This window comes from Actinia tenebrosa, unplaced genomic scaffold (genome assembly GCF_029948245.1).
Source record: "Actinia tenebrosa isolate PJP-AT-01 unplaced genomic scaffold, QUT_ActTen_1.0 PGA_scaffold1__47_contigs__length_23844297, whole genome shotgun sequence".
NCBI classification, from domain to species: domain Eukaryota; kingdom Metazoa; phylum Cnidaria; class Anthozoa; order Actiniaria; family Actiniidae; genus Actinia; species Actinia tenebrosa.
In genome coordinates, this window is record NW_028292578.1 from 14,098,535 (window position 1) to 14,125,213 (window position 26,679).

General features: G+C 35.9%; 1 protein-coding gene across 1 annotated transcript in view; it reads right to left on the minus strand.

The window, feature by feature from the left end:
• Positions 1–24,492, minus strand: part of LOC116294022 (citron Rho-interacting kinase) — a 39,798-nt gene extending 15,306 nt beyond the window's left edge. The window contains exons 1-44 of the mRNA XM_031701537.2: positions 24,264–24,492; positions 24,096–24,139; positions 21,037–21,125; positions 20,771–20,835; positions 20,364–20,479; positions 19,737–19,805; positions 19,329–19,394; positions 18,531–18,665; positions 18,169–18,222; positions 18,008–18,056; positions 17,792–17,833; positions 17,275–17,403; positions 16,946–16,992; positions 16,659–16,733; positions 16,044–16,115; positions 15,890–15,950; positions 15,453–15,592; positions 12,243–15,178; positions 10,780–10,986; positions 10,356–10,447; positions 9,448–9,531; positions 8,830–9,074; positions 8,396–8,489; positions 7,937–8,137; positions 7,685–7,838; positions 7,174–7,363; positions 6,541–6,796; positions 6,129–6,256; positions 5,642–5,750; positions 5,457–5,510; positions 5,089–5,196; positions 4,627–4,716; positions 4,456–4,500; positions 3,514–3,615; positions 2,794–2,886; positions 2,584–2,700; positions 2,232–2,381; positions 1,803–1,856; positions 1,615–1,683; positions 1,410–1,448; positions 1,179–1,229; positions 1,037–1,108; positions 663–779; positions 310–419 (exon numbers count right to left, since the gene is read on the minus strand). Coding sequence (XP_031557397.2) covers positions 310–419; positions 663–779; positions 1,037–1,108; positions 1,179–1,229; positions 1,410–1,448; positions 1,615–1,683; positions 1,803–1,856; positions 2,232–2,381; positions 2,584–2,700; positions 2,794–2,886; positions 3,514–3,615; positions 4,456–4,500; positions 4,627–4,716; positions 5,089–5,196; positions 5,457–5,510; positions 5,642–5,750; positions 6,129–6,256; positions 6,541–6,796; positions 7,174–7,363; positions 7,685–7,838; positions 7,937–8,137; positions 8,396–8,489; positions 8,830–9,074; positions 9,448–9,531; positions 10,356–10,447; positions 10,780–10,986; positions 12,243–15,178; positions 15,453–15,592; positions 15,890–15,950; positions 16,044–16,115; positions 16,659–16,733; positions 16,946–16,992; positions 17,275–17,403; positions 17,792–17,833; positions 18,008–18,056; positions 18,169–18,222; positions 18,531–18,665; positions 19,329–19,394; positions 19,737–19,805; positions 20,364–20,479; positions 20,771–20,835; positions 21,037–21,125; positions 24,096–24,139; positions 24,264–24,326 — 7,283 coding nt within the window. The 5' untranslated portion in view covers positions 24,327–24,492. The remainder of the gene's footprint in view (positions 1–309; positions 420–662; positions 780–1,036; positions 1,109–1,178; positions 1,230–1,409; positions 1,449–1,614; positions 1,684–1,802; positions 1,857–2,231; positions 2,382–2,583; positions 2,701–2,793; positions 2,887–3,513; positions 3,616–4,455; positions 4,501–4,626; positions 4,717–5,088; positions 5,197–5,456; positions 5,511–5,641; positions 5,751–6,128; positions 6,257–6,540; positions 6,797–7,173; positions 7,364–7,684; positions 7,839–7,936; positions 8,138–8,395; positions 8,490–8,829; positions 9,075–9,447; positions 9,532–10,355; positions 10,448–10,779; positions 10,987–12,242; positions 15,179–15,452; positions 15,593–15,889; positions 15,951–16,043; positions 16,116–16,658; positions 16,734–16,945; positions 16,993–17,274; positions 17,404–17,791; positions 17,834–18,007; positions 18,057–18,168; positions 18,223–18,530; positions 18,666–19,328; positions 19,395–19,736; positions 19,806–20,363; positions 20,480–20,770; positions 20,836–21,036; positions 21,126–24,095; positions 24,140–24,263) is intronic.
• Between the last annotated feature and the right edge of the window lie 2,187 nt (positions 24,493–26,679).

The following is a 26,679-nucleotide window of genomic DNA, read 5'->3' on the forward strand; positions in this document are numbered from 1 at the left end:
GCACGCCCGTATCGGTGTGTGAGGGGGAGGGATACCCCCAACACTCTATTCCTAGGGACGAATCCAGTCAAAAATATAAGAGGACTTGACCGAATTTTGCGAATGACACTACATAACTCGGAAAAAATCTTTAAAAAAATGCTTCCTATTCTTTGATCAATTATAACTCTATATTGCTGAATGAGGGGGAGCAGGTGGGGGGTACTAAAGACCCCCTTTGCCCCACCCTGGATAAGCCCTTGATTCCTGCAACACTTATCTTCCCTCAGCACATATATTTCTACTCAGACACTGTTTACTTCAGGGTACCTTGTTGCTTCCCATTTCGCTTGCTTCTCTTCATATGCTTCATTCATGATTTCTAGTTCTTCCACTTGGCTTTCCAGCATGGAACACGTAGACTTGAGCATTGAAATAGTCTGAAATACACAGTAATATCAGACCACCTATCAGCTACTATAATCCCCTTGAGAAGGTACTTCATCAGCCCCTGCCAGTGACACTAAGAGGAAGACTCAACGCCTCCCTACACACTAGGAACCTAGTTCCTCCGACCCCTCCCTCTTGAAACACCTACTATTTGGGCCAGGGATGGTAGAGCACATGGTCTATTTGGGCCAGCGACGGTAAAGCACATGTTCTATTTGTAATCTTCTACTAACCAGTTCTTGTCCCTCCAGTTTTCGTTGCTTTTCTTTTAGCTCATCTTCCATCTTTTCTTGTCGTACATTGGTCTTTGCGTACTGTTCGTTCAAGCTATCAAGTTTCAATTCTAATTCCTGTTTAAATAAAACAATATGTTAGCCACGCCATGACAGTCTGATCATCCCTGTCATGAACTGTTCCAGGCTCTGATATCATTGGTGTTTAGTGTTTGTTTGGTAAATTTTTCTTGTCTTTTATGTGTCTTCCTTGATTTGTGGAATTTTTTTGCAGGTTCTCTGGTTTTCCTCCCATTCTGAATTAGATAAGCTTAGAGGCTGTTTCAGGGTTACGGTTATAATTTGAATTACTTTTTATTGCAGTCTTTTCATACCTTTTTCTGGGACTCAAGGATTTCAACGTCTTTCATCGTCTCTTGCAACTTGTGCTGCAGTTCCAGTGCAATCTGTAACCATAGAAAACAATTATCCAATCATAATTCACAATATCAACAAGTCTACTATTGGTCAACTAACCTCTGCTCGTTCTTGTAGTTCAAGGTCATCAAATGCTAGCAAACTTGCTGCCTGGAGAAAAAGGATTAATAATAATTAGTTATCATCATCATCATTAGTCATCATCATCACCATCATCATCCACATGAAATACAGTATGAACCCAAGTTTTAAAGCGCAATTTTAAGAAAAAGGGGCTAGTCCTCATCTAGTAATCCTATCATGTCCACTGATTACAATATTCACACTTACTTTCATTTCTTGCTTTAGTAACTTCTCATCGATCTCATTCTGTGGATAAAAGCAAAGTATATAACAGAGATAGCTTTGTATATTATTTACCTGCATAAGACATTTTAGATGAGCCATTCAATAAAAGTCAGTAGAAATGGGCTGCATTCAAGTGTGAAAAATAAAAAAAACAGAAGTTGATTTTCTTTAAAATTAAAGATGTTACCTCTAGTTTCCGTACAGCATCCTCTAGAGACTTGTTTGTGCTTTGAAGCTCTGAAATTTCACTTTGTGCCTGAATAAAACAAATAGCATTAGAATAAAGTGAAAGACATCGTTATGTACTGAGAGGGAGAGAGTAAGATGTTGGGCGTTGCTATTACAATGTTATCCAATAAAAAGATTATAAAGTACCTCAAATATTTTGTCTTCAGATGTGCGGATTTTGTCTAACAGACTCTGATTTCTCTAGATAAGTAAAAGTGGTACAATAATCTGCATCAATGGCAATGATAGCTAAAATAATGTTTCTGATAATGATAGCACTAATGATGACTACATATATATGATGCCAATGATGATGATGTTAATGTCGACGGTGATGGATGGTTATGATGGCGATGATGATGATGAGTATGATGGTAATTATAATAATGGTGAAGAGGATGATCGTGAAGATGATGATGGCAATGATTATTATGGTGCTGCTGATAATAATGGTGAAGATGATAGTTAGTGTTGATGCTCATTATGTCGATGATGATGACATTGATGGTGATGATGACAATGATCAAAACAACTTCAGTGGTAGTTCTACTGAAAGAACCAGTCAGTCTCATTCACCTGTTGTTGATTCTGCAATTCCTTTTCAATGTCTTCTTTTTCCTGCTTCAGTTGCTCCATCAAGGCAAGATCTTCTGGTCGTGAAGTAGCAGGTATGCCTACATCATTAATACTTTGCTCTTCACTTCTTGCTTGCAGAACCTTGATTTTCTATTGGAAAAAATGCAAACAAATTCACATAATAAGGAAGACTCAAAAAAAAACTTTTTTATTTTCAAAGGAATGAAACTTAGCCTACATACATGTACAGCCCAATCTGTACCATGAAGGTGTCACGCCCAAGTATTTGAGTAGTTGAATGGTCATTTCACATGTACTGTAAAGATGCCACAGTTATGCTGTATCCACTTACCATGTCCCTTGCTTCAATGGCCTTATCTTTCTCATCTTGTTCTTCTTGCAGCTTCTTAATGGTTGATTCTAGTTGTCTCTTGTAACGGTTGGCTGTGGTAAGTTCTTTCTCTTTTGTCTTGAAAAACAATAAAACGATATTTAGATCTTGGTCAATGGGAAGATTAATTTGCTAGTAGATATAATACAGAACATACTATTACCAGCTTACCTGTAACTTTTCTTCAATGGTTTGTTTACTTGTAACTTCTCGTTCAAGCTTCTTCATTTCTCGCTGGTTTTTGATCAGCTTGTCTTCCAAATCCTATTGTAAAATATTAATTTGAAACTTGCTTGAATGTTTGACTCTCAGGATGGCAATGTATGACACCAATAAGAAAAGTACTGCCCAATGTGAAAAATGGCAAACTTCTGTATTATCATAATATTATCCTCTTTTACTCCGACGAAGGACTAGCGTCCGAAACGTCAGTAAGTTTTTTCATCTTTTCATGGTGTATAATTTACCTTTTCATCATTACTATTATCATAATGGAGATTGGTCATTCATCATCAAATAAGGCTGCTGTTGACTGATGTCGTCTTTCATCATCATAAGCATCATTACCATCATTTTCGTTATCACCACTACTATCAACATTTATCATCATCATCATCATGTATCATCATCATACATCATCATGTATCACTGTCATTATCACCACTCCTATCTATATGTATAATCATCATCATCATGTATCATCATCATACATCATCATGTATCATCATCATACATCATGTATCATCATCATACACCATCATGTATCACCATCATTATCAACACTCCTATCTATTACTATATGTATAATCATCATCACCATATATCATCATCATCACCACTTCTATCAACATTTATTATCATAAGTACCACCAACCACATCTCAATGCTCACCATGACTTTAGATGACATTTTCCTTAGTTCAGCTGCTTTTTCCTTGTACCTTTCACGGAAATTGCCTTCTTCATTAAGTTGATTTTGGAACTCCCCACAAGCCTAGAATATTATGAAATAGTAAAATAAGATAAATTTACATTGATTTATTATTTGGGATGTAAATAGCTTAACTGTTCTTCTGGCAAAAAGCTGTGGATTCAATCCATCCCTAGCAGTATGCCATACTTATCTATACCATAAGATACCATCGGAATAACCTCGTTCCCAAGCACTATAACTTATCTATATTTCTATATCTTGTATTTTATAAGTGCTACGCGGTCCACATATTCTCATCTTTGCATCATAATTGCCGCGACCTAACATCTATTTCACCCCGGCCTGCTCTCAGTCTGACCTCTAGCTCAGCTGGCAGAGCATCGTTAGTACAATTCTGAAGGTCATGGGTTCGATTCCCAGCGAGGTCGGAAATTAATTTTTCGAATTTATTTCCAAGGGTCTTTCCCCCGGAATAACCTCGTTCCCAAGCACTATAACTATAATATTTCTATACCATAAGATAACCATTATTATCCTACCCTGATTCGATCCACTATCTGCTGAGCTAAGTCCTCTCTCCTCCTGATAGCTGATACTATACTGTCTGATCTCCTTACAGTGTTCTACAAAGTATATAAGCTGAGCTGATTTTAACAAGAAAAGCCACTAAAAAGATGCTAATAACAGTTACACTTTCAAAATCTACTGGAAAGATTTGACCAGAGAAGTTCCAATATTCTGGCTGCACATTGTTCCAATACAGGCCACTATTTAAAGCCTGTGTATCACATGACTTATGTAAAAAGGTGTTTGTGAGTAACGTAAGAAGGGTGGCTGGGGATTGAAAGGGGATAAAATCCCAAATCACAACAATTATAACTGGTTAGTCAGGGGTTCTACCTTCTTTCCATCTGTTTCATCTTTTTCACTTTTCTTTTTCTCTTCCTGGTAAGAAAAATTGAACCAAGACCAATAAGTAAATCACATGAATTATTTGAATGGCTGCACAATTAGCACTTTATTATTATTAAATTTGTCATGATTTTCATTTTTCTTCCTATTTTAACTTACTTGCATTACTTTTAATTGCTTTTCAAGGTCAATTTTAGCTCTTCTGACATTTTCCAGCAAGTCTGTGGCTTCTTGACAAGAATTCAATGACTGGAATTCAAATACAAAAAAAATAATTAAAAAAAATTAAATTAAAGACACGCAAATCTGTATACATTCTCAATTAAATACTCTTACAAGGAAATTCCTTTCCAATCCCTCCCATCTCTTTCTTTCCCATTATCTTTATAAAATCAAAATCGAATTCGAAAAGTATGAAACGTAAACTCAAGCTCATTAGTCTAGCAATTCTTTTCCTACCAGCTACTTATTGCCGCTGTTAAAAATATCCACATGAGACCTCCCATCACCACTCCTCACCCCTTCATCACACGGTGTATTAACCCCAGCCACAGATGTACCTCCCATCACCACTCCTTACCCCTTCATCACATGGTGTATTAACCACAGCCACAAATGTACCTTATTCAGTTTGTCTTGCAGTTCATTGATACGACACTGGCTGTCCTCAGAGACCTTGTTTAGTTTGGCTTGCCATTCCTCCATGCTACGCCTGGCTTCTTCATTCATCTATTTGTTGAAAAAGTCAAAATCACTTATATCATAAAAAAACGAGATGTATTAAATTTTGAAACATCTGATTGACTGCAAATTTAATTACTGTGTTGGTTTTTGCATTAGGGAGAAAACAGTGAAACGAAACCCACAGAGTTTTAAAAACCCTTCAATCAATGGAGAGACCAAAATGTCAAAGTCCAAGGGAGGGGAGGGAAGGAGATAGTGGAATAGGGTAGAGGGATAATAGAAGAGGGTGGATATGGTGCTCATACCTTTGAGATTCTAGAATGAAGATCATTGACTCTGTGTTTGCTTTCCTCTATCACCTTAAATGTCATAAGAAACAACAAATGAATATGGAATCACAGAATCAAAAAATCAAGACAGAAATGAAATAAAATTAAATGGAAGAGAGATAATGAATAAATTTAGAAGGAATTCAGCTGTCGTCACATACGGATTCCTGTGTTTTCAATTCTTCTTCCAGTCTGTGAGCTCTCTTGTTGGCAATAAATCTTTCTTGTTCCAATTCAGAGATTATTTGTTGCTGGTCCTCAATACTTGCTCTGGAGAGTGGTTATATTAGAGATTATTACAAGAAATTACAATATAATTACAAAATTACATTGTATTCTCACAGCAAGCCATAAGTCAGGGGCAGATCCAGGGGAGGGGTGCAGGGGGGGGCACACCCCTCCCTGGTTCTACTTTGTGCCCCTATTTTGAAGACAACCAATACTGTTTTTCCCTTTGATTCTAAGGGGTGCACTCCTCCCTGGGTTAACTTTGTGTGCAGCACCCCTCCCTGAACAAAATCCTGGATCCGCCCCTGTAAGTTTATTTTTTTCCTTCCACTTTGTTAACAAAATCTTGAAGAACTATTAGTATCTCAAAATATGCACTAAACAATCATTTGATAATAATACAATAATATGAATACACACTTAGTTTCCTGGTCTCTCATTTCTTCTACTTTTCTGCTGTTCTGTTTGATTTCTGTAATGAGTTTCAGGGTTTTGAAGTCGGTATTGTTCCTCTCAGCTCTTTCTGAGTCAAGCCTTCTTTGTAAATCCTAAAACGTAACATATTTGATCAAGATTTTAAATAGAAAGTCTGAGCTGTTAGTTTATGAGCAATAGTATAATTTTAGTTGTACATGTGGCCTGTGTGCAGACCAAATCTAAAGCTAAAGATTCTCCCAACTACCACAATCGTGAAACAAATGAATTAGTAAGTATCATTAAGTATAATCTTTGATTTATATACATGATGGATAATCCTTTTCATTTTATTGACCTTTATTGTACTACAGACAGTATGCAGCCCTGAAGAAAACTTTACTTTTCGTTGCTTTACCTTAATTTGAGAGTCAAACAGCACTTTTTCTTTTTCCATCAAATCTCTTTCATTCTCAGCAATTCTTAATGCTTTCTCTTTTTCAGACAAAGTATTTTTCAGATCGTCTAAAGACTTGATCATGTTTTCTTTTTCTGTAGTCAGGACATGACATGAATTTAATGCATCTTTCAACTCTTTGGCCTTCATGTTGAGACGTTTCTCAAGGCTGGTTGACTGCTGGGCATTTGCTGGTGAAAGGGTAAGACTGGATTGTCTACAACAGGAGAAATAAAAATATTGAAACGTTTTATTACCAATTTTTGGTGGTATGTAAATCCTAAAAAGTAACACATTTGATCAAGATTTTAAATTGACAGTCTGAGCTGTTAGTATAAGAGCAATAGTATATTTTTAGTTGTGTGTGCATGTCTGCACGCTGGATGCATGATGAAGACTAGCATTAGCAGTTGAAACATCCAGGTCCTTAAAACTGCCACAATCTCCCTACATGTACAGTCGTACCTCTTGTTAATTCCAATTCTCCTCTTTGTACATGTACTATTGGATATTTTCTGGAACTGCACAATATATCAGACTCCTCAGAAGGCTCCCTACCCCTGTTGAGCAGTGAATGTCATACTGATGTCATACCTTCGTGGAGACCCTGGAGATGGAATATGCTTGATGAAAGAAAAGCCTACAAAAGGCAAGTCTTTGCCAACAAAACCCTTCTGGCTGTATTTCTGCAGATGGTCTGTCGGATCAGGACTGTCAGGCTCAAATTCATCAAAATTAGAAGTGTCGTCAGTACCTTCCAGTGTGGGCACAAAAGGTGGAACAGCTACACAGCAAAGAAAATATGATCAGAGAAAGAATGGAAGTAGGAAGGGAGAAGGAATGGGAGGTTGTAGTGAAAAATAAACGTGACACAGTTATTCTATTCCCTGTTGATTAGAGCATTGTTTTTAAATGCTATGTGCTGATTGAGACAACAGTATCAACAGATAAATGGGCAGTAGACTTTTGTCAATCAAAAAAATCATTAGAATTTGTTAACATGTACACAGGAGCAGTCTCCTACTGTAATCTTATTAACTGATTAATGGAATATTAGTCTAATGCTGACTTAAACCTGTTGGGACTTTTTTGACCTTTTACTTACTAGTCTGAAGCTTTTCCCATTCAATCCCATTAAAGAACTGGTGGCATCCAATGCCGTCATATCCCAGCCTGTCTTTACTCCCAGTACAAAGGGACAGAATAAGGTTCTTTGCTTCTGCACTTATCTTCAGATCAGGAGGAAAACGCATTGATGACTGTTGAAACAATAACATAAATTCAGTGACTAGCCTGGGAACAGCACACAGGAAGCCCAACCAACAAACAAGAAATCTTTCTATGAGTCTGCATTTACCTTATAGTTCATGATTTTGCTGTAGGTAATTACCACAGAATCAGCCTCAAAAGGTGTCTGTCCACAGAGCATTTCATAAGCAACCACACCCAGGGACCACCAGTCACACTCGACACCATAAGGGCCACCTGAACCATCCATACTGGTGAGAACCTCAGGCGCTATGTACTCTGGGGTGCCTACTGGCATCTTAGAGTAGACCTAGTGAAAATATTAAATATATTAATGGACTGAGAAACAATATCAAATATAGAAATGAACAGCAGCTACCATTACCACTAAAAATATTAGATCTGTCACACATTAGCCTAACAGAGATCTTTCCTCAAAAAACACTGTGATTGAGGTAATTCACTCTTCGTGTGTCAACAGCTCAATTTGGGTCTGACTCTGTCAAAACAACTAATTACTGCACAAACGTTTGATGTCCAGGACTAATTTGTAGGCTCGTAAACCTACCATTCTGTCAGCAGATAGTCTGGCTGATGATCCAAAGTCTGCTAGCTTGATGTGTCCTGTCCTGTCAATAAGGACATTGTCTGGCTTGACATCCCTAAAAAATAGATTAAAAGTAATACTTGTATGGCTGTCATATGCAAGAGAAGCAAGTACAGTATTATATGTTGACTAGTGTGCGTCCTACTGAGGTCTGCAGATTATTTCAAAGTGATCATGACTTTCAATTGCTTGTCTCAACTAAACTTAGAGCTAAGCCCAGTTGTATGAAGGGTAAGTCAGTGCAGTTATCTAATATATTTGTCCACTGTATCCCTCAGATAGCACTGTCCACCCTTCGTACAACCGGGACCTGATATATTGAGGAGGAAAGAGAAGACCAGCCTTGATGACTCGGAGCTATTCATATGTTGTTATTTATTTATTCCACTAGTTACCTATGTACGAATCCAAGCACATGTAAACTGTGAATAGCCATGACTATCTCCGCCAGGTAAAACCTTGCCATATCTTCCTCAAAGATATCATCATATTTATTGAGTAGAGACAGCAAGTCTCCACCAGGTTGATACTCCATCACAAAATACAGACAGTGGCGGTCTTGGAAGGCATATTGAAGAGCGGTGATCCAGGGATTGTTGGCTGTTGCCATGATCTCTCGCTCCTCTTCATAAAATGCAACCTGAAACATTTTATCAGCAAATAAACTAATAATATATTAACTAAATTGCTTGATAGCATCAGTTATTGCAAAGGTTCAGTATACAATTTTTTCACCTACATAATTGTGACCTGTTATATGAAATCCAGAAGGTAAATTGTAATAATATTAAGTACTAATATAGGCAGCACTACAACTTACACTCAGTGCTATGAGTATAACCTATGTTTAGTGGTAGAGCATTCGACCAGCATCCGAAGGTCATGGGTTTGATTATATCAGTGACTCTGATTTTTTTAGGGTATACCTTTCAGCTAGAGACCAATAATTGAATATATTATAAAATTATTCTATACTTTCTTCATAGCTTATTAACCTATTCTCATCAACTTACACTTTCTTGGGCAAGTGTTTGAGACTTATTCAGAGTCTTCATTGCATACACATCTCCGCTGTGCTTATCTTTAACCACTTGGACCTGTAAATGTAAAGAGTTTTAAAAAAAACCTTCACAAGAGACGAGGGAAGGGGAGCTAGGTTAGAATTTTTAAGAGCTGATACAAATAGTCTGAAGGACAGTTTATATGAATGTGTTACAGAAATGTGAAGAGTGAACAACTGCAAACTGAGATGATGAAAATTGAATATTATGTAGATGGGGGTGGGGAGCTTTAGGGTGAACTTCTGACTCCCCCCTCCCCCCCCCCCCCCAAAAGTATTTAGATGTTTCTAAATGATAATTTATGTGCAAACATAAAATTTGCAGAGAAACAACTTGATCACTGCACCACTGATTTCACTTTGTCTATAAACATCAACATCATGAGTACACAGATTCAAAATTTGCTTGTAACTTGTCAAATGTAATATATTACTCCAAAGTCATGTTTGCTAAGACATGCATGACTAACATAACTAAATAAAAAATAGTTTTTAAAAAAACAGAATGAATTAATCTAGAAAGAGGCAGTTGGAAAATGATCCAACAATGACCACATCAGATTAAGATGTCCTCTGAGATAGCGTATTCAGGTAAAGATCAAGAGACATCTTTTTTTAATCTTTTTTTATTTGCTATCTAGACGTTAATTAGAAAGGGCATTTGAAGTATTTTACACTCCTTGAAACCGTTATTAAATTCCTTTCCTACGGGCGCCAAAATATTTAGAAATGATCAATCAAAATTAATATCTATTTTCAAAAAATTCTTATTTGAAATATAAAATTTAAAAAACACTTCTTGGTGGGAATTTCTGCTAGACACTGCGTAATAAACTTGGTTGAATTAAAATTTATATTTACCTGTCCAAAATGTCCCCTTCCTATCGTATTTATGACATCAAAATCATCTTTATTTAAGCAAAGTTTTCTTAATTCTTCTACCGTCGGAGAATCTGGAATAGAATTTTGAAGAAGACATTGAAAAAGAATAAAATATGTAAGCTTATGATAATTTAGGACAAATAAGTTATTTAACATAATTCAATTACCTATTGTATTATACAAGAAACTCGTACTTATACTTATAAAATTTAAATTTTCTCATAGGCAAGGATAAGCATAAAATCTAAAGCAAGTGTATTGAGTGAAAAAGACTTCTTGATGCAAAAATATTGGAGAAAATTTTCGAGAAGATGAGTGAACATGTTGGAACTAGAAGACGATTTAAGCAAATACAAGACAAGTAATACAAGTTTATATCGACATCAAGAACTACAGAACTTACACTTCTTTACAAATGATGACATATTCTTGTCCTTGAATAGTTCTTCTGATTTACACTCGTCAAAGAGAACCAAAAATGCATCAAGAAGCGTCTCCTTGGAAAGAACACTGCTCGCCTTTCGCCCGCCATTTTTGCTCAAGAAAATTTGATTCAACTTGGCACAACGCGTTGTTATTGACTCAGCCATGTTAGAAAATAAAATCCTCACTCATTGAGAGTTTAATTTTGGATGAATTTCCAAAGGAATAGTTGAAAAAGGGGTTTAAAATAGGACGAACAAGAAAATTGCCCGGCGAAGTCGAGTCGACGTGAATGTTTTTTAAAATCAAACGTTTATTTTACGGCGCCCTGAAAGAACACGTTCTCTGATTGGTTGAGAAACGTCTCCATAGTGTGATATGATTGGCTTATTCTAAACATGACATTTTTGTGGCTTTTATGCGTGAGGGAGGGGAGGGCAAGTAAAGCTATTCACCAAGATCTTGGTTTTTCACCCTGCCTATTCTAGACTGATTTACTCTAATATAGGTTAACTAGTACTCCTTATTTCCATTTTTTAACTATTCAGGACCGCAGTGGGTGCACACAGGGGTCAGGGGGGGCACTTTTCCCCCATAAGAATAACAATAAACAAGTCTATGGAATTAGATATTTTTTTATAAAATCATTGAAAAGTACTGTACTTAAACAAAATAGTAGTGACCACAGTAAATCCATGAAACTTTAGTAATACTAAATAGCACAATTTCATGCAAATTCCATTGTTTTCCACTATTTTGTACTATTTAGTTAATAGTATTTCACGGATTGTTTGCAATTTTGATTGTTTGAATAGTGCTATATATTCCAGCACTAATTAGTTAGTTTTTTATTTGATTTGATTTAATTTAATTTCACCCAATAGACCCCTTGCATGTGACGTCAAAGCAGCTCAAATTGGGGGACAAAACAAAAGAATTTCAATCTCTTGAGAATTGGAAACCTATTGCTATGTCCTCAAGAAATGAGCTGGATTCTGATGGACTGCAAGGGGGCTATTACAACCTACCACAGAAAGCACAAGAAAAAAACAAAGATTATTGCTAGTTTTTATCTTACTAGTCACTTCAAGTTTCTGATCTAGCCTATCACACCTGTTTGTTATTTATGTGTGTGCAACAGGGATATCAAACACCAAGTACCATCATCTATTAGTAAAAAATATTTAATATTTTCTATCTCACTTTAAAAAAATTTTGATTCTTAAAAGAATTGTTTTACAGAATTAATGTAAACAAATACAAATGGATAGAAAATTACAATTTTTGTCTCACCACTATTTTTCCTGCTAAATGTAATTCTAAAACGAACTTTTTTAAAGTATTAAAAATAATAGCTTTGAATAATATTTTTAACATTTCAAGCTTAATCACAATAACTTTTGTCAGAACTCTTTTCCTAAGCAATGCTTTACTGTAATATTTACACAATGTCTTTATTGTCTAAATCTGGAATTTGAATCACTTCTTTTGAAAGTTCTAAATCTTTATCCCCCAGTTCAAATATATCCACTGCCGGCTTTGATAGACAGTCATCAGTTTTGTCAGATTTTTCTGACATGTCGTCACTGAATTTTTCGGAATCTCTATCATTGTCTGGGAGCTCATCGTCTTGATTTCCAATCAATTTGGCAATTCTGTTTTTGTCTTTTCGTAAGTCAAGGGACCAACGATTGGTCGACGCAACGATGCCTGAAGAAGTCGATGGTTTATCTCCCGTATTGAGATCAGACAATGACCTTTGCCGAACAACAGGCCGGTCGACTGGTCGGGTGCTTCTCGGCATTGACTCGTGCCTTCGTACGGATACTCCAGGTTTGGATTTACTGAAGTCTTCATTTGAGCTATGAATGCGCTCTTCTAACAATAAGGTCCTGAGTCTTACATTCCCAACAACAAGAGACTCTTCAGCATTCAAATCATCTTTAGTCATTTCATCGTTACCTTTTGCTGTTAGGTCTTCTCCATCATCACTAACAATGAAAAATGTCTTTTTTTCCCTTGCCACAGCTACGCTATCGCTGCAATCACCTTCTACAGCTGACAGGTTGCTATCCTCTCGTTCTTTCATCGCATTTTCACTCTCCCTTTTTATCTGTTCGCTTTCGATACGTTCTCTTTTATCCTCTAACGCAGCAAGAGCGCTCCTCGTTCGCTGTTTATGACATTCTCGCTCGTTTGCTCCCTGGATTACTTCTTCCATTAACTTTAGCCGCAATTTAACGCTCACAATCCCCGAAGAATCAACAACATCATCCGTTTCCTTTTTATCCTCAGCTTTTAAATTTTCAGTCTCCGCAGTTGGAGTGTGTGGATTTGTGTTATCTGCATCTGTCGTATCTTCAACTCCCACTTCCGCTTGCGCCGGCAACTTTTCTTCGAGACGAACTTTTCCTAATAACAAGTCCGTACTTCTCTTAACAATGCCTGGACGAGGAATTTCACTGGTTTCGCTTTCATCTTGCTCTTTCAAAGATTCGGCATCTTCATCCTCTGGTGTTACGTCTTTGAGCGTGCTTTTATCTTCACCTGAGGTATCGAAAACGCTTAAGTCGCTTGAAACTGCAGCTGTTCTTCGTTGCTCTTTTTCCTTTTTCATGTCCTCGTTCACTTTTTGTAGCAACAAATCAGCGTCTATGGGGTCATTCTCGTTCGACTTGGTTTCTAATTTCCCAGGATTTTCAACCTTATAACTAACTTTATCCTCACTCTTTTGAGTCACATAAACTTTCTTTGAAGCTCCAAGAGATTCGTGTTCGATTTTGACTTTTGGGGGTGAATCCTCTTCCACTTCGTCAACTCCTGATTTAGTGGAGACTGTTGCGCCATATTTATGTTTTATCGCTTTCAAATGTTTTAGAACAGTTCCAGGACGGGGGTCTTCGTTAGGTGAGCTTTCATCCACATCTTGAACATCCTCACACACTTCAGAACAACATTCCTGGTTTTCACAAGTGGAGACAGAATCAACTTTTTCTTGACTTTCAACTTCTTCCGTACTCTTCTTGTTCAAGTAACTCCGTCTCTTCATCTTTTCTTGTAACATATCTTCGTTGACTTTCAACACGTCCTGCTCAAACAGTGCCCTAGCTTTCAGCATTTCTTGTCTTATCCTATCACTCTCTACCGAGTCTTTGGATTCCGGTACGATGGGAGTCGAATTTGCATCGAGAACAACAACCTTTCTGGGATTATTACTTGGAAATAGCGACTCGACTCTTATTTCTCGGTCGGGCGAGACGATTTTGCTTTCATTCTCTTCCTCGCAATCAGAGCCACTGTTTTTTGCCTCTTGAGAGAAATTCCCTTGGAATTTTTGAGCATGCATTTTTACAAGTCCACTTGGCGGTTCATCTTCTGTAACTGGTTGTTCCTCTGGTTTCATTGGCTCGTTTTCTTGCATTTTTGCGTCTTCTACGTCTTCTCTAGCGCTCGGTTCAATCAAAGTCTCTTCCAAATCCCAAGGCAAATTAACTTTTCCTTCTTCAAAGTTTCTAGATTGACGTTTTACTATTCCACTCTTAACAACATCATGCGCGTCACGATGGACCACGATATGACTCTGATCCGGAGAGCTTCCGACGTCCTCTTTCTCTGCCTTCATAGTTTCGTCTTCGGATTTCACATTAATTGCATCTGAAGACGTAGAGCTTGTTGGATCACTCAAAGTACTGCGTAACTTAGTTTTCTCAACGATGACCTCGGTTACGGCTTCTTCTTCGGGTTTCTTTTCGGGCGAATCAGATTTTTTCTTGTGCTTCTTCTGGACTGAGCCTAAAGACCCCGAAGTATAATCCTTTTTCAATGCAGCAACCTTTCCACTTAGGAACTCCCTTAATGAGTTACAACGGTGTAAACCCTCTTCCTTCTCTGTAACATCCTCGCCTTCAGAAGTCTTCGAGGCATCACTGATTAAAGACGGGACAGAGTGTGCACGATGAAGAGTAGAATTTTTTTGTTTTCTTTCTTTCCCAGCAGATACCAATCCACCAATTTGGTCGTCAAGTTCATCTTTACTAAAATCAGGGATTTCTGACCTTGAATTGCACGGGCTACTTGGGTTGCTGCAAACATTGGTTTTCTCCCAGTCTTTTAAAGCGTCATCGGACGGTTCACAGCCACTAGATGAAGGACTACTCATGTCTTGATCGGCTTCTTCATCACTGAAGACACTTCTTTCCGATGTACAAGCACCAGTGTCCTCTGTGATGACTTCAGTATCTATCTTGGCACCCATTGTAACAGTTTTGGACTTGTTTTTACGGCGATGTCGTCGTCGCTTTACGCCTTTTCTTCCTTCTAAATCAGCTGAGTTTGTCCGTCGACGACCACTTGTGAAGAGTTCGTTGTACCTGTGTTTGCTAAGGATAAAAGTCAAAAGAAAAGTTTACTTTTCAAAATGAAGAAGAACAGAAAAGAAATTTAATCAAGGAGAGACCTAACAACCTCTGTTCACATATGATGCTGAGTAAAGATATCTGTCGAGCCCGAGACCCCAGAGGTGAGAGGCGAGTGCACTACAGCAGCGTCGCCCTTATTCTAAAGCGATCCCATCTGCGGTAAATATGCACAGAAATAGTTTTATACGCCTTTTCTAAAGAGATTTAAAGAGAATAGTGAGCATTCCCTACATACCTTGAATTCAAAATCCCCTCGTAAGTCACCAGCTGTTTCCAGAATCCAGCATTTGGGTTGATACAAGCTCTTTTTGATTTGACAAACTTCATTGTATCATGGAGAGAAGTGCCAAACTCTTTCATTCCATATGCAATCACCTAAAACACAAAAACCAAAAGTTCTCTCTGAATTCTTTTCTTGTGTTCATTTGTAAGCGAAATGTAAACTTTAGTTTGGTTTTCACCAAACCTTTTTATTTTGGCATAAGCTAGGGCAGGGTTGACTTAATAGGAGGGTCATGAATTTCCTACTGAGTGGAAGGGGGAGGGTTACAACCATTTTTATGGGTTTACTGTGAATCCCCAAGCCCCTCCCCTACCAATAAACATAGGTACCTTTCCTAAGTGCCAGGGTTGGTGCAAAATGTCCTGATAACTGAGAAAAAGGCTATTTACCGTTGATGCTGATCTGCTCATGCCCATCTTACAATGTACAAGGACTTTTGATTCATTTATTCTACAAAACAAAACGAAACAAAAAATTTTTTGCTTGAATATGAAATAGCAATAAAAATAAAGTCCAAATATGTAGGTTATTTTTTGTTCTTACTTGGCCTCGTTTATAAATTTGTAAGTTTTGTCCCAGTGAGACATGAGGTCGGATTCTTCCTCATCATAGATTCTGAAAATAAGAATTGGAATTTTAGATCTTCAGCTTCAACTACGATTCATCACTAAGACCATAATTACCAACATAATGATCAACACCATCATCATTCATCACCACATCAATCAACATCATTATGACCATCCTCATCATTAACAAAATTGTCTAATAAAAATCATCATTATCATCATCATCACCATCAACATAACCATCAAAATCATCATCTTTATAATCATCATCACAATCAGCATCATCATTATCTTCACTATCAACATCTTCATCTTCTTCAACATTATCATCATCACCACCATCACAATTATCATCATCTTTATCATCACCATAAACCTCATCATCACTATCATTATCACCACCATCATCATCGAAACCATCAATCATCAACCCATGTATCATCTTCATCATCATCATCGCCATCAACATCATTACATGTATCATCATGGGCATCACCACCATTGTGATTGTCATTCATCTTAGTCTTAACATATTGATCAAAAGAAGCAGAAAAGTTAAAGTATTTAAACCACACCAAGACAGACTTACCTAACATTGAAGTATTTAAAAGTTCCATAAAAGAAATTATCTATTTCCCTTGAAATATTTAAAATATATCCAATCCTATGAAAATACAAATAGGCAATGTGTTAATAAACATAAAAATAACGTTTATGGAAAACAGGAAAGAAAGAAAGCAAGAAAGAAAGCAAGCAAGCAAGCAAGCAAGCAAGCAAGCAAGCAAGCAAGCAAGCAAGCAAGCAAGCAAGCAAGCAAGCAAGCAAGCAAGCAAGCAAGCAAGCAAGCAAGCAAGCAAGAATTGTTAAAGTACTTACCCATTTTGTTTTAGTTCCTCTAGATTTGATGCATTCCATTCAGAACCCTGTCAGATAAATAAAATAAATAAATAAACATGGTCTTTAACTTCTTCTTCATCTTAATAATCACAATACAATCTTATTCAAGACAAAAAATCTCAGTGACTTTACTGGTTTATAGTACAATTTGCCGATCACACATGCAAACTTGCAAATTCCCACAAACATTCTTTAGCATATGATATCTATTTGACCAAACAATTTTGTCAAATTTGCAAGTCACTGTTAACTGAAATTGCAGAGACACATCAAGTATTATTGGCAACTTTATCTCACAAGTTACCTACCAAATAAACATGGTCATATATCTGTGAAGCACTATCAAGCTGTCCAAGAATGGTCAACATTTCTTCATCAATGTACTGTTTGTATTCTTTGAGATCCATTTGCATTTCTTCCTCCAGATTTTTACGAATCTGATTGGAATGGAAGTAATTGTTTAACTTCAGGTATCTACTGCATGCAATATAACAATGCAACATTACCAACGGTGAACACAAGAGCAACAGCAATAACGGCATCAGGAACAACACAATGACAGCAAAAACAGCAGTGCTCAGCAACAACAGGAGGAACAATGACAGCAGCAACTTCAGCAGCCGCAGCAGCAGCAACAACAACAGGTAACAACAACAGCAGCAGCAAACACAGCAGCAACAATTACAGCATCAACACAAACAACATTAACAGCTGCAGTAACTACAGGAACAACAACAACAGCACAGCAGCACCAACAACAGCAGCAATGACAGTAACAGCTGCAGCAACAACAGCAGTAGCAAATTATATTGACTGATTTTATACCTGTCTACTTGTCACATCTTCAAGATCGACTTTCATCATTACCTGAGCAGAAATATGAAATTATTTTTAGTGAATAAAATGGAAAAATGCCAAAGAATGTGGTTCTAATGCCATCATCCTCGCCGTCGTCATCATCATCACATTCCTCACTAATATCAAACATGCATTCGAATCATAGTCTAAGTTATTCATCACTCATAAATAATATTTACTTACTTCTCTGAGCTTGTGTCGAATGAGTTTCATCATTAATTCCTGCTCTGGCCTGTAAGTAATCAAATCACATTTCTAAATAAAAATATATATCAAACATGAAAATAATGACTGTTTATATAGTGGAGACTTTATTATTATAACTTTAATTAGGTAATGCTTACGTTGTTCCTGTTGGAGGTACAAATAGTACTGAGTCAACATCTTCCATCTCAAGCCTACGAAAAGAAGAATCAAGCTAAAATCCTATCCATAGTTAATTGTATATGTAATATGTGCAGTGATAGAAAATAAAAGAAGGGCAAATAACAAGTAAAATTGACTGCAACAGGGAGTAATAGGATCAAAATTAATATGGATACGAATCAAAAAAAAATCTTATGTCCAAGAGAATGACATCTGGTCTGAAATGGGAAAGGATTATGCATAAGCTAAAAAGGTCTAATGGCAATTTAGCTACAGCTTTACCCATGCTAGACCAGAATGCACCATGTTCACTATCTCACAAAAGGCCTATATGACATACCATTCTTTAATGCATGATTGTTCAGAGGATATTCTACTGGAATAGTAAGTAGTCCACTGGTGGGACTGTCCACTTGGGAACTGATTGTTCTTCCTGGCATTGTCTCCACACCGATGAACCCATTGTACTGCCGTCCTACAATTGATTTCCAGGAAGTACAATATATGTACATTAGTGTTTAAAAATTACTTTTTAATGTGGAGATTATTATGGCATTTTATAAACGCCACATAGACAATCAATCTTTAAAACTTGATCAATAACACTGTAACAACCTGACTGGGTTGATCAGCTAACAGCTAACTTGTAGATTGAATTTAGCCCATTGAGTTTTGTGATGGGATAAAAACTGGAGAACCCAGAGAAAAATCCTTGAATCAAGGAAGAGACCTAATCATGTTTTCTCAAATGTGATGGTGAGTCCAGGAATCAATACCTGATACCCCAGAAGTGAGAGGTGAACCACCTGAATGCAAGAGGCTTCCCTTGATTCCTGAAGCAACACCTTGGATGACTAATGTCTCATTGTGTAGTTCCAAAATTTACCCATACCCCCCTCACGGGGGAATTTTTTTAAGACACCCCCCTACCCCCCAGAAATTCCAATTTTCTTCCAAACAAACTCTGTAATTTTTGTTCTTTCTCTGACCCCCCTACTCTTCGGAAATTCCAAATTCCTCTGTGGGGTGGGTACGGATGATTTCTGGAACTACATATTTCTAAAGCTTACAATATTGTACAGCATGAATTATTCTGACCTTTTTTTAGTATTTTCAATACTTTTATCAATAAACTTACCACATTGTTTGAACAGATACAGGCTTAAGGATGTGTCTCCTGTAGTTTGAACACAAGCAAAAACCCCTAAAAGCACATGAACATTCATTACAGTCACGTCAAATATATGCATCTAAAATTACAGGTTTTACTGCATAAAGACTTTCACTGATTTAATTCACAGGAAATGAAATCTAAAGTGCATTTGGGGTTAATATGCAATAATAATTATTTATTTCATGACCAAAAATATAATGAAAATAGCTCCAATACATTCTAACAATATCAACAGCTGCTAAATTGAACAGCTATATTTAATCTCAGCAAAAGAAGACTTGACTATTTTAAAATAGGAAAGGTTCTGAGTTTGTTTCTCATTTGAGCTTGATTGACAATATAGTGAAGAAGATGATTATTAACGGTACTCACCCATCACCATCAAACTCGATCATTGTATCTCTCAATAAGGGAAGAACTAGCCCAATTGTACACCCAGACCTGTAGTAATATTAGGCACATCAATAAGTATTAGCTACATCAATAAGTATTAGCCACATCAATAAGTATTTAGCCACATCAATAAGTATTAGCCACATCAATAAGTATTAGCCACATCAATAAGTATTAGGCACATCAATAAGTATTAGCCACATCAATAGGTACTAGCCACATCAATAAGTATTAGCCACATCAATAAGTATTAGCCACATCAATAAGTATTAGCCACATCAATAAGTATTAGCTACATCAATATGTATTAGCCACATCAATATGTATTAGCCACATCAATAAGTATTAGCCACATCAATATGTATTAGCCACATCAATAAGTATTAGCCACATCAATAAGTATTAGCCACATCAATAAGTATTAGCCACATCAATAAGTATTAGCCACATCAATAAGTATTAGCCACATCAATAACTATTAGCCACATCAATAAGTATTAGCCACATCAATAAGTATTAGGCACATCAATAAGTATTAGCCACATCAACAATTAAACACATCAATATTAGACACAAAAGAAAACGAAGGTAGAATTCACTTCTTACTTGCTGTCTGTGTCTATACCCATAGCAATACTTTCTTCAATATCGTCATCATTAAAGGAAGAGACTACTGTCAAATACCGAACTCTTTCTGGCATTTTCGCTTCAAGTTTGACAACCTATAATGTAACAGGAGATGGTTAAATGTCAATAAAGATAGGGGGAGAGAGAGATGTAGAAAGGAAGGAAGGATTTTAAGGAAGGAAGGAAGGTAGGATTTTAAGGAAAGATTTTAAGCAAGGAAGGAAGGAAGGAAGGGAAGAAAAGAAATCAACTTACCAGTAGAAGGAACTAGGAAGAAATAATGGAAGAAAGCAAGCAAGCAAGAAAGGAATGGAATAGAGAGGTAGGAAAGAAGACATGGTGATTAAACAAATATCAGTACTAGGTTTTTTTTAATTTTTGCTTACCAGCCGTAAGATGTCATCATCTCTCAGAAGGTTGACCATGGACTGCAGATGTTTCTGCATCTCTCCTTTAATAAATTCATCATAACCCAGTAAGTAACCATTTAATGAAGCATAATTTAATCTTTGGTGGTGTGTTAGCAGGATCCCAGGAGAAAAATATTTCTTTGGTATTTAATATCCTTTAAGGAATGATTTACATGCAGCAGTACAGTACCTCCACTTATGCTCCACAAGGAGCGAAGAGGATAAATAAATAAGTACAGTACCTCCATGTTTGGATGCTTTTCTTGCAAAGTCTCCATCAGGTAAGGCAAAGGCTGAACCCTTTGATGCAAAGAAACCCTCAAAACTAGACCTACAAGAAACAAAAACATTAGGATTATGCACAGTATTACAAGGGCTGAGGATGTTGGTGTAAGAGCATGTATCCACTATATTGGTCTCTCATCTTTAGGGTTTTAATCTCAACTTATTAAACTCATTAATAATTCATGAGGAAAACACAACAGAAATCACAACCGTGAAGAGTTTTGTAAATCAGATACAGAATCCTGTTCATTTGCATAAACTTTAAGATGGAATTTCTTGGCCAGATTCACTTTTATCTTGAAAATTTTAGCGAAACACGAAGGAACTAACCTAGACCTTTGATAAGTAATCTACAGTATTTGTGTCTGTGTTGTATCCAATATACAAACTCTCGGCTACGCCTTGAGTTTGTATATTGGATACAACACGGCCACTGACATACTGTATATATTACTGACATAATTGAGTAGAGTTCAATGGTATTGTCTTAAACTTGTTTTACAATAGTTTATTGCCCCTTTCAGACCTTAAATTCTAAAATACTATCAACTTGCTAATTACTATCATGAGCTTTGGCCACTAGTAAAGAGGAAAAACTTAAATTAATTACAACATTGCATAATTAATGTCTATTGCCACACCTAGAATTACCATCCACCCCATGAATCATATATATATATGACAAGTATCATGTTTATTTGAAATAGAAGACTTAATTGTAATAATCAATTATTATTGTCATATTACTGTTGTCTATAGGTAAATATAATACAGTAAAAAAGATATTATGTCTAAAAAGGTTTTTTAGTGAAGGAGAAAAATATAATATTGCCAACAGTAATTTCATCTTCCTAATTTATTGTTACTGTGTTTGGTGTTTTGTACCTCAACATTATTTTGACTAAGTCATGATCATAACTGAAATTTTGTCCTGTATATTTAGCCATTCAGGTGGAATGGTATGGAATGAAAATACTAAATATATACCATATATACTAATAATAACTATTAGTATAATTGTTATAATTATTATGATGCACTGGTCAGCTAAGGTTTTCTTTATATTAGTTTCAAAAGGCCAGACAATTTTTAAAACATGTAGCATATATGGTTACATATTATGTAAATTAGAGTGGATATATCTTGTTTTATTATATTAGATAGCACACACACACTCTCCTGACTGGTGGAGAATTGTGCCGTATTAGTGAATGGAGCACTGTTGCTGATGCCATTGGCACACATACAGCCAACTTTGCAAACAAAACATTGGAAACTACTTATCTTAGCATGGATTGCTTTTTTCCTATGTGTATAAAATGGCCATTTCCTCTCCTTCATTCAGAAATAATTCATTGTTTAGGAAGCATTGAAAGCACTCAAAAAGAGTGGGGCAGTTGTCTATAGCTCGTACACCTATAAGACCTACCTTGTTACTTGTATTTCTGTTGCATTAATATCTGCACCATTCATCATTTAACCCTTATTTAACCCTTTAGACAACCTAATATAGGAATGATTGATTGATCAGATCCTCTTACAACACAAAAGAATTAACTAAAAACTAGCTGTTGTGGTCCAGGAAGGCAAAGTCCACATTGGTTCAACATTTAAAGGCATTAACAATGATTTAATAAAGTGTAAATATCACTGTTATAAGATCCTTCTATTAATGAATTATACGTCACATGTTAATTAACGCATGGTGATTTTGAATCACTAAAACTCATTGATTAAATTTAACCATGCAAGAATGATTACTGTATCATGCTATGCATCATGACTAATGAGTTGGATTAGCAAACAAGATTTAAATCATTTAGACACTATCTTCAGGATTACTTGGAATTAACAGAGTTCAAAATAGATCCTACATCTATTAAGTAATTTTTAAGTTTATTCAAGAATTGAACTCTCCTGTAATTCATTGTTCTCTGTGTTGAAATATAATGACCCATAAAATACTATTGTTGTGGAAATCTCTCTTATATGAGTAGCAGGCAAAATAAGACAACACAGAAAGGTTAAAATACTCTTTAATGATACGTCATTAAAAAAACATAATTTATCAAGTATCATAGAAGATTAAAACTATGACAGAATAACATTTATAAAATTAAATATCCACAAATAAAATTAAAGGTCAAAAATGATTATTTATAAACACACACATATGAAATTTATCCTGATATTTCTAATGTTTAACTGGAGTGTTTTAGAAGTGCGAGTTATTGTAGAAAATTTCATAACAGGAAAAACAAAGACTTCGTCAGCATTGTCAAATTCAAACGAACAATTACAGATCATCAGGAAATAATAAATAAATAAGCTTACATTCCTTGAAAGCGTAAAAATCGTTCCCCATTTCTTTGAAGTTGGCTTTCCGTGATCAAAATTATAACATTTACTGTAAACAATATTTATTCAAAGGAATCACAATCATCTTCGTTAATATATGTATAAACTTATGTTTTAAATAAGTAGAATATATTAAAACATTTGAGTACGTACGTGACACAAGTAATTTTACACCCCTAAAATTTTACATTCTCGTAGCGAGAAATAATCATTTATATACGGAAACAAATCGAATTTCTTTTTCAAACATAGAATTTTATAGAATATAATTTTCTCTGGAAATGCTAATTGGAATTTTTAATCAACTAGTATTATTTTACTGAGGTTTTATTGTCTAGATTTTGAATTGAAGGCTACATTGAGTATAATGTTGTTTGTTTGAGAGACGATGAAAGTTCAAGGCGTTTATCGATTCATTTCGAAATTGTTTGGCTTCAATTTTCAGATCAGAAGGATCGTTGAAAAGCTATTGATCTTTTATAATTCAGTAAGAAGAGATACTTTGTGGTTTTCGATAAGGATGAGTAATCCAAATGAGATAAAAATCTATGAACAAGCCGTCCCAGCCCATTCAACATTTGCAAAAAATTACGAGAGAAATATGTGCCAAATATAAAGATCGACCTAAAACAGCTGAAGGACGTAGCGTTTAACTTACGTTCTGGATCTAGGAGAACCATCTTCGACATCTTCATCAAGTTCCTATAGCCATCGTACAAAAATGTTAAGTCTAGATTCACATGACAAAGCTGAAGTGAAAAATTCAGCTGAGAGAAACGTTTGACATTTGAAAGAAATTTTAGTCAAAATACACGGCTATATTTACCGAATCTGTGCAGATGCTTGTATTTTCTGAAGATGGTGAACGTAGAACTGTCACTAGGGACATTCCTGCTCGAGATCAGCCCAAAGGCTGGAGTATTGTTATCGTATTTATCGACCTCAACGTTGTAATACTTGCTGTCCTTGTTCTGTTGTTGTAAGGAAGTCTGACCGGCTACTTACTGCGCATGCGCAACTTATTAGCCCTCGACTTCAGACATACGTCCGTGAAAAATGGGAATCTTTATTTCTATTTTTCTCTTTTTCTCTCATAAGAACGAAAACGCTGGAATGTTAGAAAATAGAAAGTAATAACAGAACAACAGATATTGGAATTTAAGAATAAACTGATGAATCAAGTTACATATTTCATTTAGAGTTCACTCCAAAAATAAAAGGTAAATTCAACTGAAAACGAACCAAAACAGTTCCGCTGCATTCGTTTTCTCTTCTCTTCTTATATATTTTTAAAAAATCGTTTTTTGATACTTGCACGTAAAAAAATATGAAAGAGTAAGAATATCCACCAGCCTTAGTCCAACCGTTTTGTTTAAAAGAAAAAAAAACTGGCATGGCAAATCTCGAAAGTTGGCCTGCATTGCGTCAGTCACTAGCTCTTCATGAACTCTATAAGGCCTTATGAGATTCCTCCAAGAAATGGCTGATGGTCACTCAATGTTAACTTTATTAATAAATTTCGTGCAGTAATTTGAATAAACATCGATTTGAAACAGCCTTCAAAAATGATAAACTTTTACAATCGTTCTTTTCCCCTCTTTCTTTTTTCACTTACCATTTCAAAATACCATAATCCAGATCTTTGAGCGTCGAAAGAAGTTTAGAAACTTCATCAGCTTTACAAAGTAGTTTCATTCTTTTGAAGAAAGTCTAATACTGTAGTATTATACCTAACGGTTCACTGTAAGAACCGCTTTATGTTAATCACGGGACTACTCTTAGGCCATTGAACCGTTACAATGCCAAGCGTCCTGTGATTTAATACTACCAATTAAGGAGAAAGCGTATCTGATGTTAGGTTAACTGCTCCCAACGCATGTTGAGCAATGCTACATCCGTTTGGTTCAAACAAGCGGCGGGTCGGTCGAAAAATGATGAATCAAAAAGCCTTACACTGAGACTGTAAAATTATGCTGGCACTTTTACTAGATAGCTTATTTAAAGGATGCTATATTTTAAGTCAAAATGACAAAACTAAACATTGAAATAAATTGGTTAAAATCAGTGTATTTTACTTATTTTTAAGGTCAGTTTGTGTTAAAGGTCAAAACGTTTAGCGCGAGAAAAGGTTAAACCAGTCCGAGCCTGAGTACTGTCAGTTAAAAAGTCAAGTGTTCCGAAACTAGCCCCAAATTCAGATCTATATATATATACGCCAACTTGTGATTTTATCACAACGACAATAAAAATAATTTTCGAAGGATTTTGAATTTGGAGGAGTTACCCTAAGAAAAAGAAAAATTGTGCGCGCAGCGAAGGGCGCTTGCACCTCCAATGTCTTAGTTAAGTTTTCTCTCCTAGAAGACCTTCTTTGCGAGCATTTAAAATAAGAAAATCTTTTCAAACTTTTCACAACTTCCTAGTGCACCGACTTTAGATATTTGAATCTTACTAAATGGAGTCTGATTCTTACGTAGGGCATTCATGTCACCATTATAATTAATTTTTATTCCTCTTATTTGATTTACGTAACTAATTATTCCGCTGACGCAACATACACGATAATATTCATTAAGTTATTAAAAAAATTCTAAATTATTAAAAAACTAATTTCGCGAGTTATTTATATGCTTTTGTTTTCTACACAGCCTGATTCTCTAGAAATCATCATAGTTGATCGAGTTAAAACACTAACTGTTAAGGCAGCGATGAGCTCAAACTGAAACTTTTTACGTCACTCATACGTCATCGCGCTTCCACATCCCAACCATTTGTCTTTTTCTTTCTTTTTTTGTTATTTTCACTTTAAAATTCTATTCATATTTATCTCACCTCTTTGTTGCCTAGTGATATGAAAAAAATTTATGGCGTAATATTTATTCCTACATTTCATTTTTCGTTTTCTCTTTTTTGCAAATACTGGCTTCTTTGAAATTTCAATACAGAATGATGTAAACATAAACAACGTGCGGAGGGAACCCATCTTGCATTTAGATTAGCTGTAATAAACTGTCGTCATAAAACTAACAATTAAGTTATTAATCTCAGACCATATGACTGACACACGTCAAAAGGACTTTGAAAATGATTTTGGAGAGTGAATCCCTTGGTAAAAATCAGTAAGATTTATAGCTTCTATACTTGTGCTTTAATATTTTTGGAATATATTGTCTTCTAAAACGGCTTTATCCAAAGTGCCTGTTCAAAGGCTATCTGTGCCATTATAAACTGAAGAGGAAGAG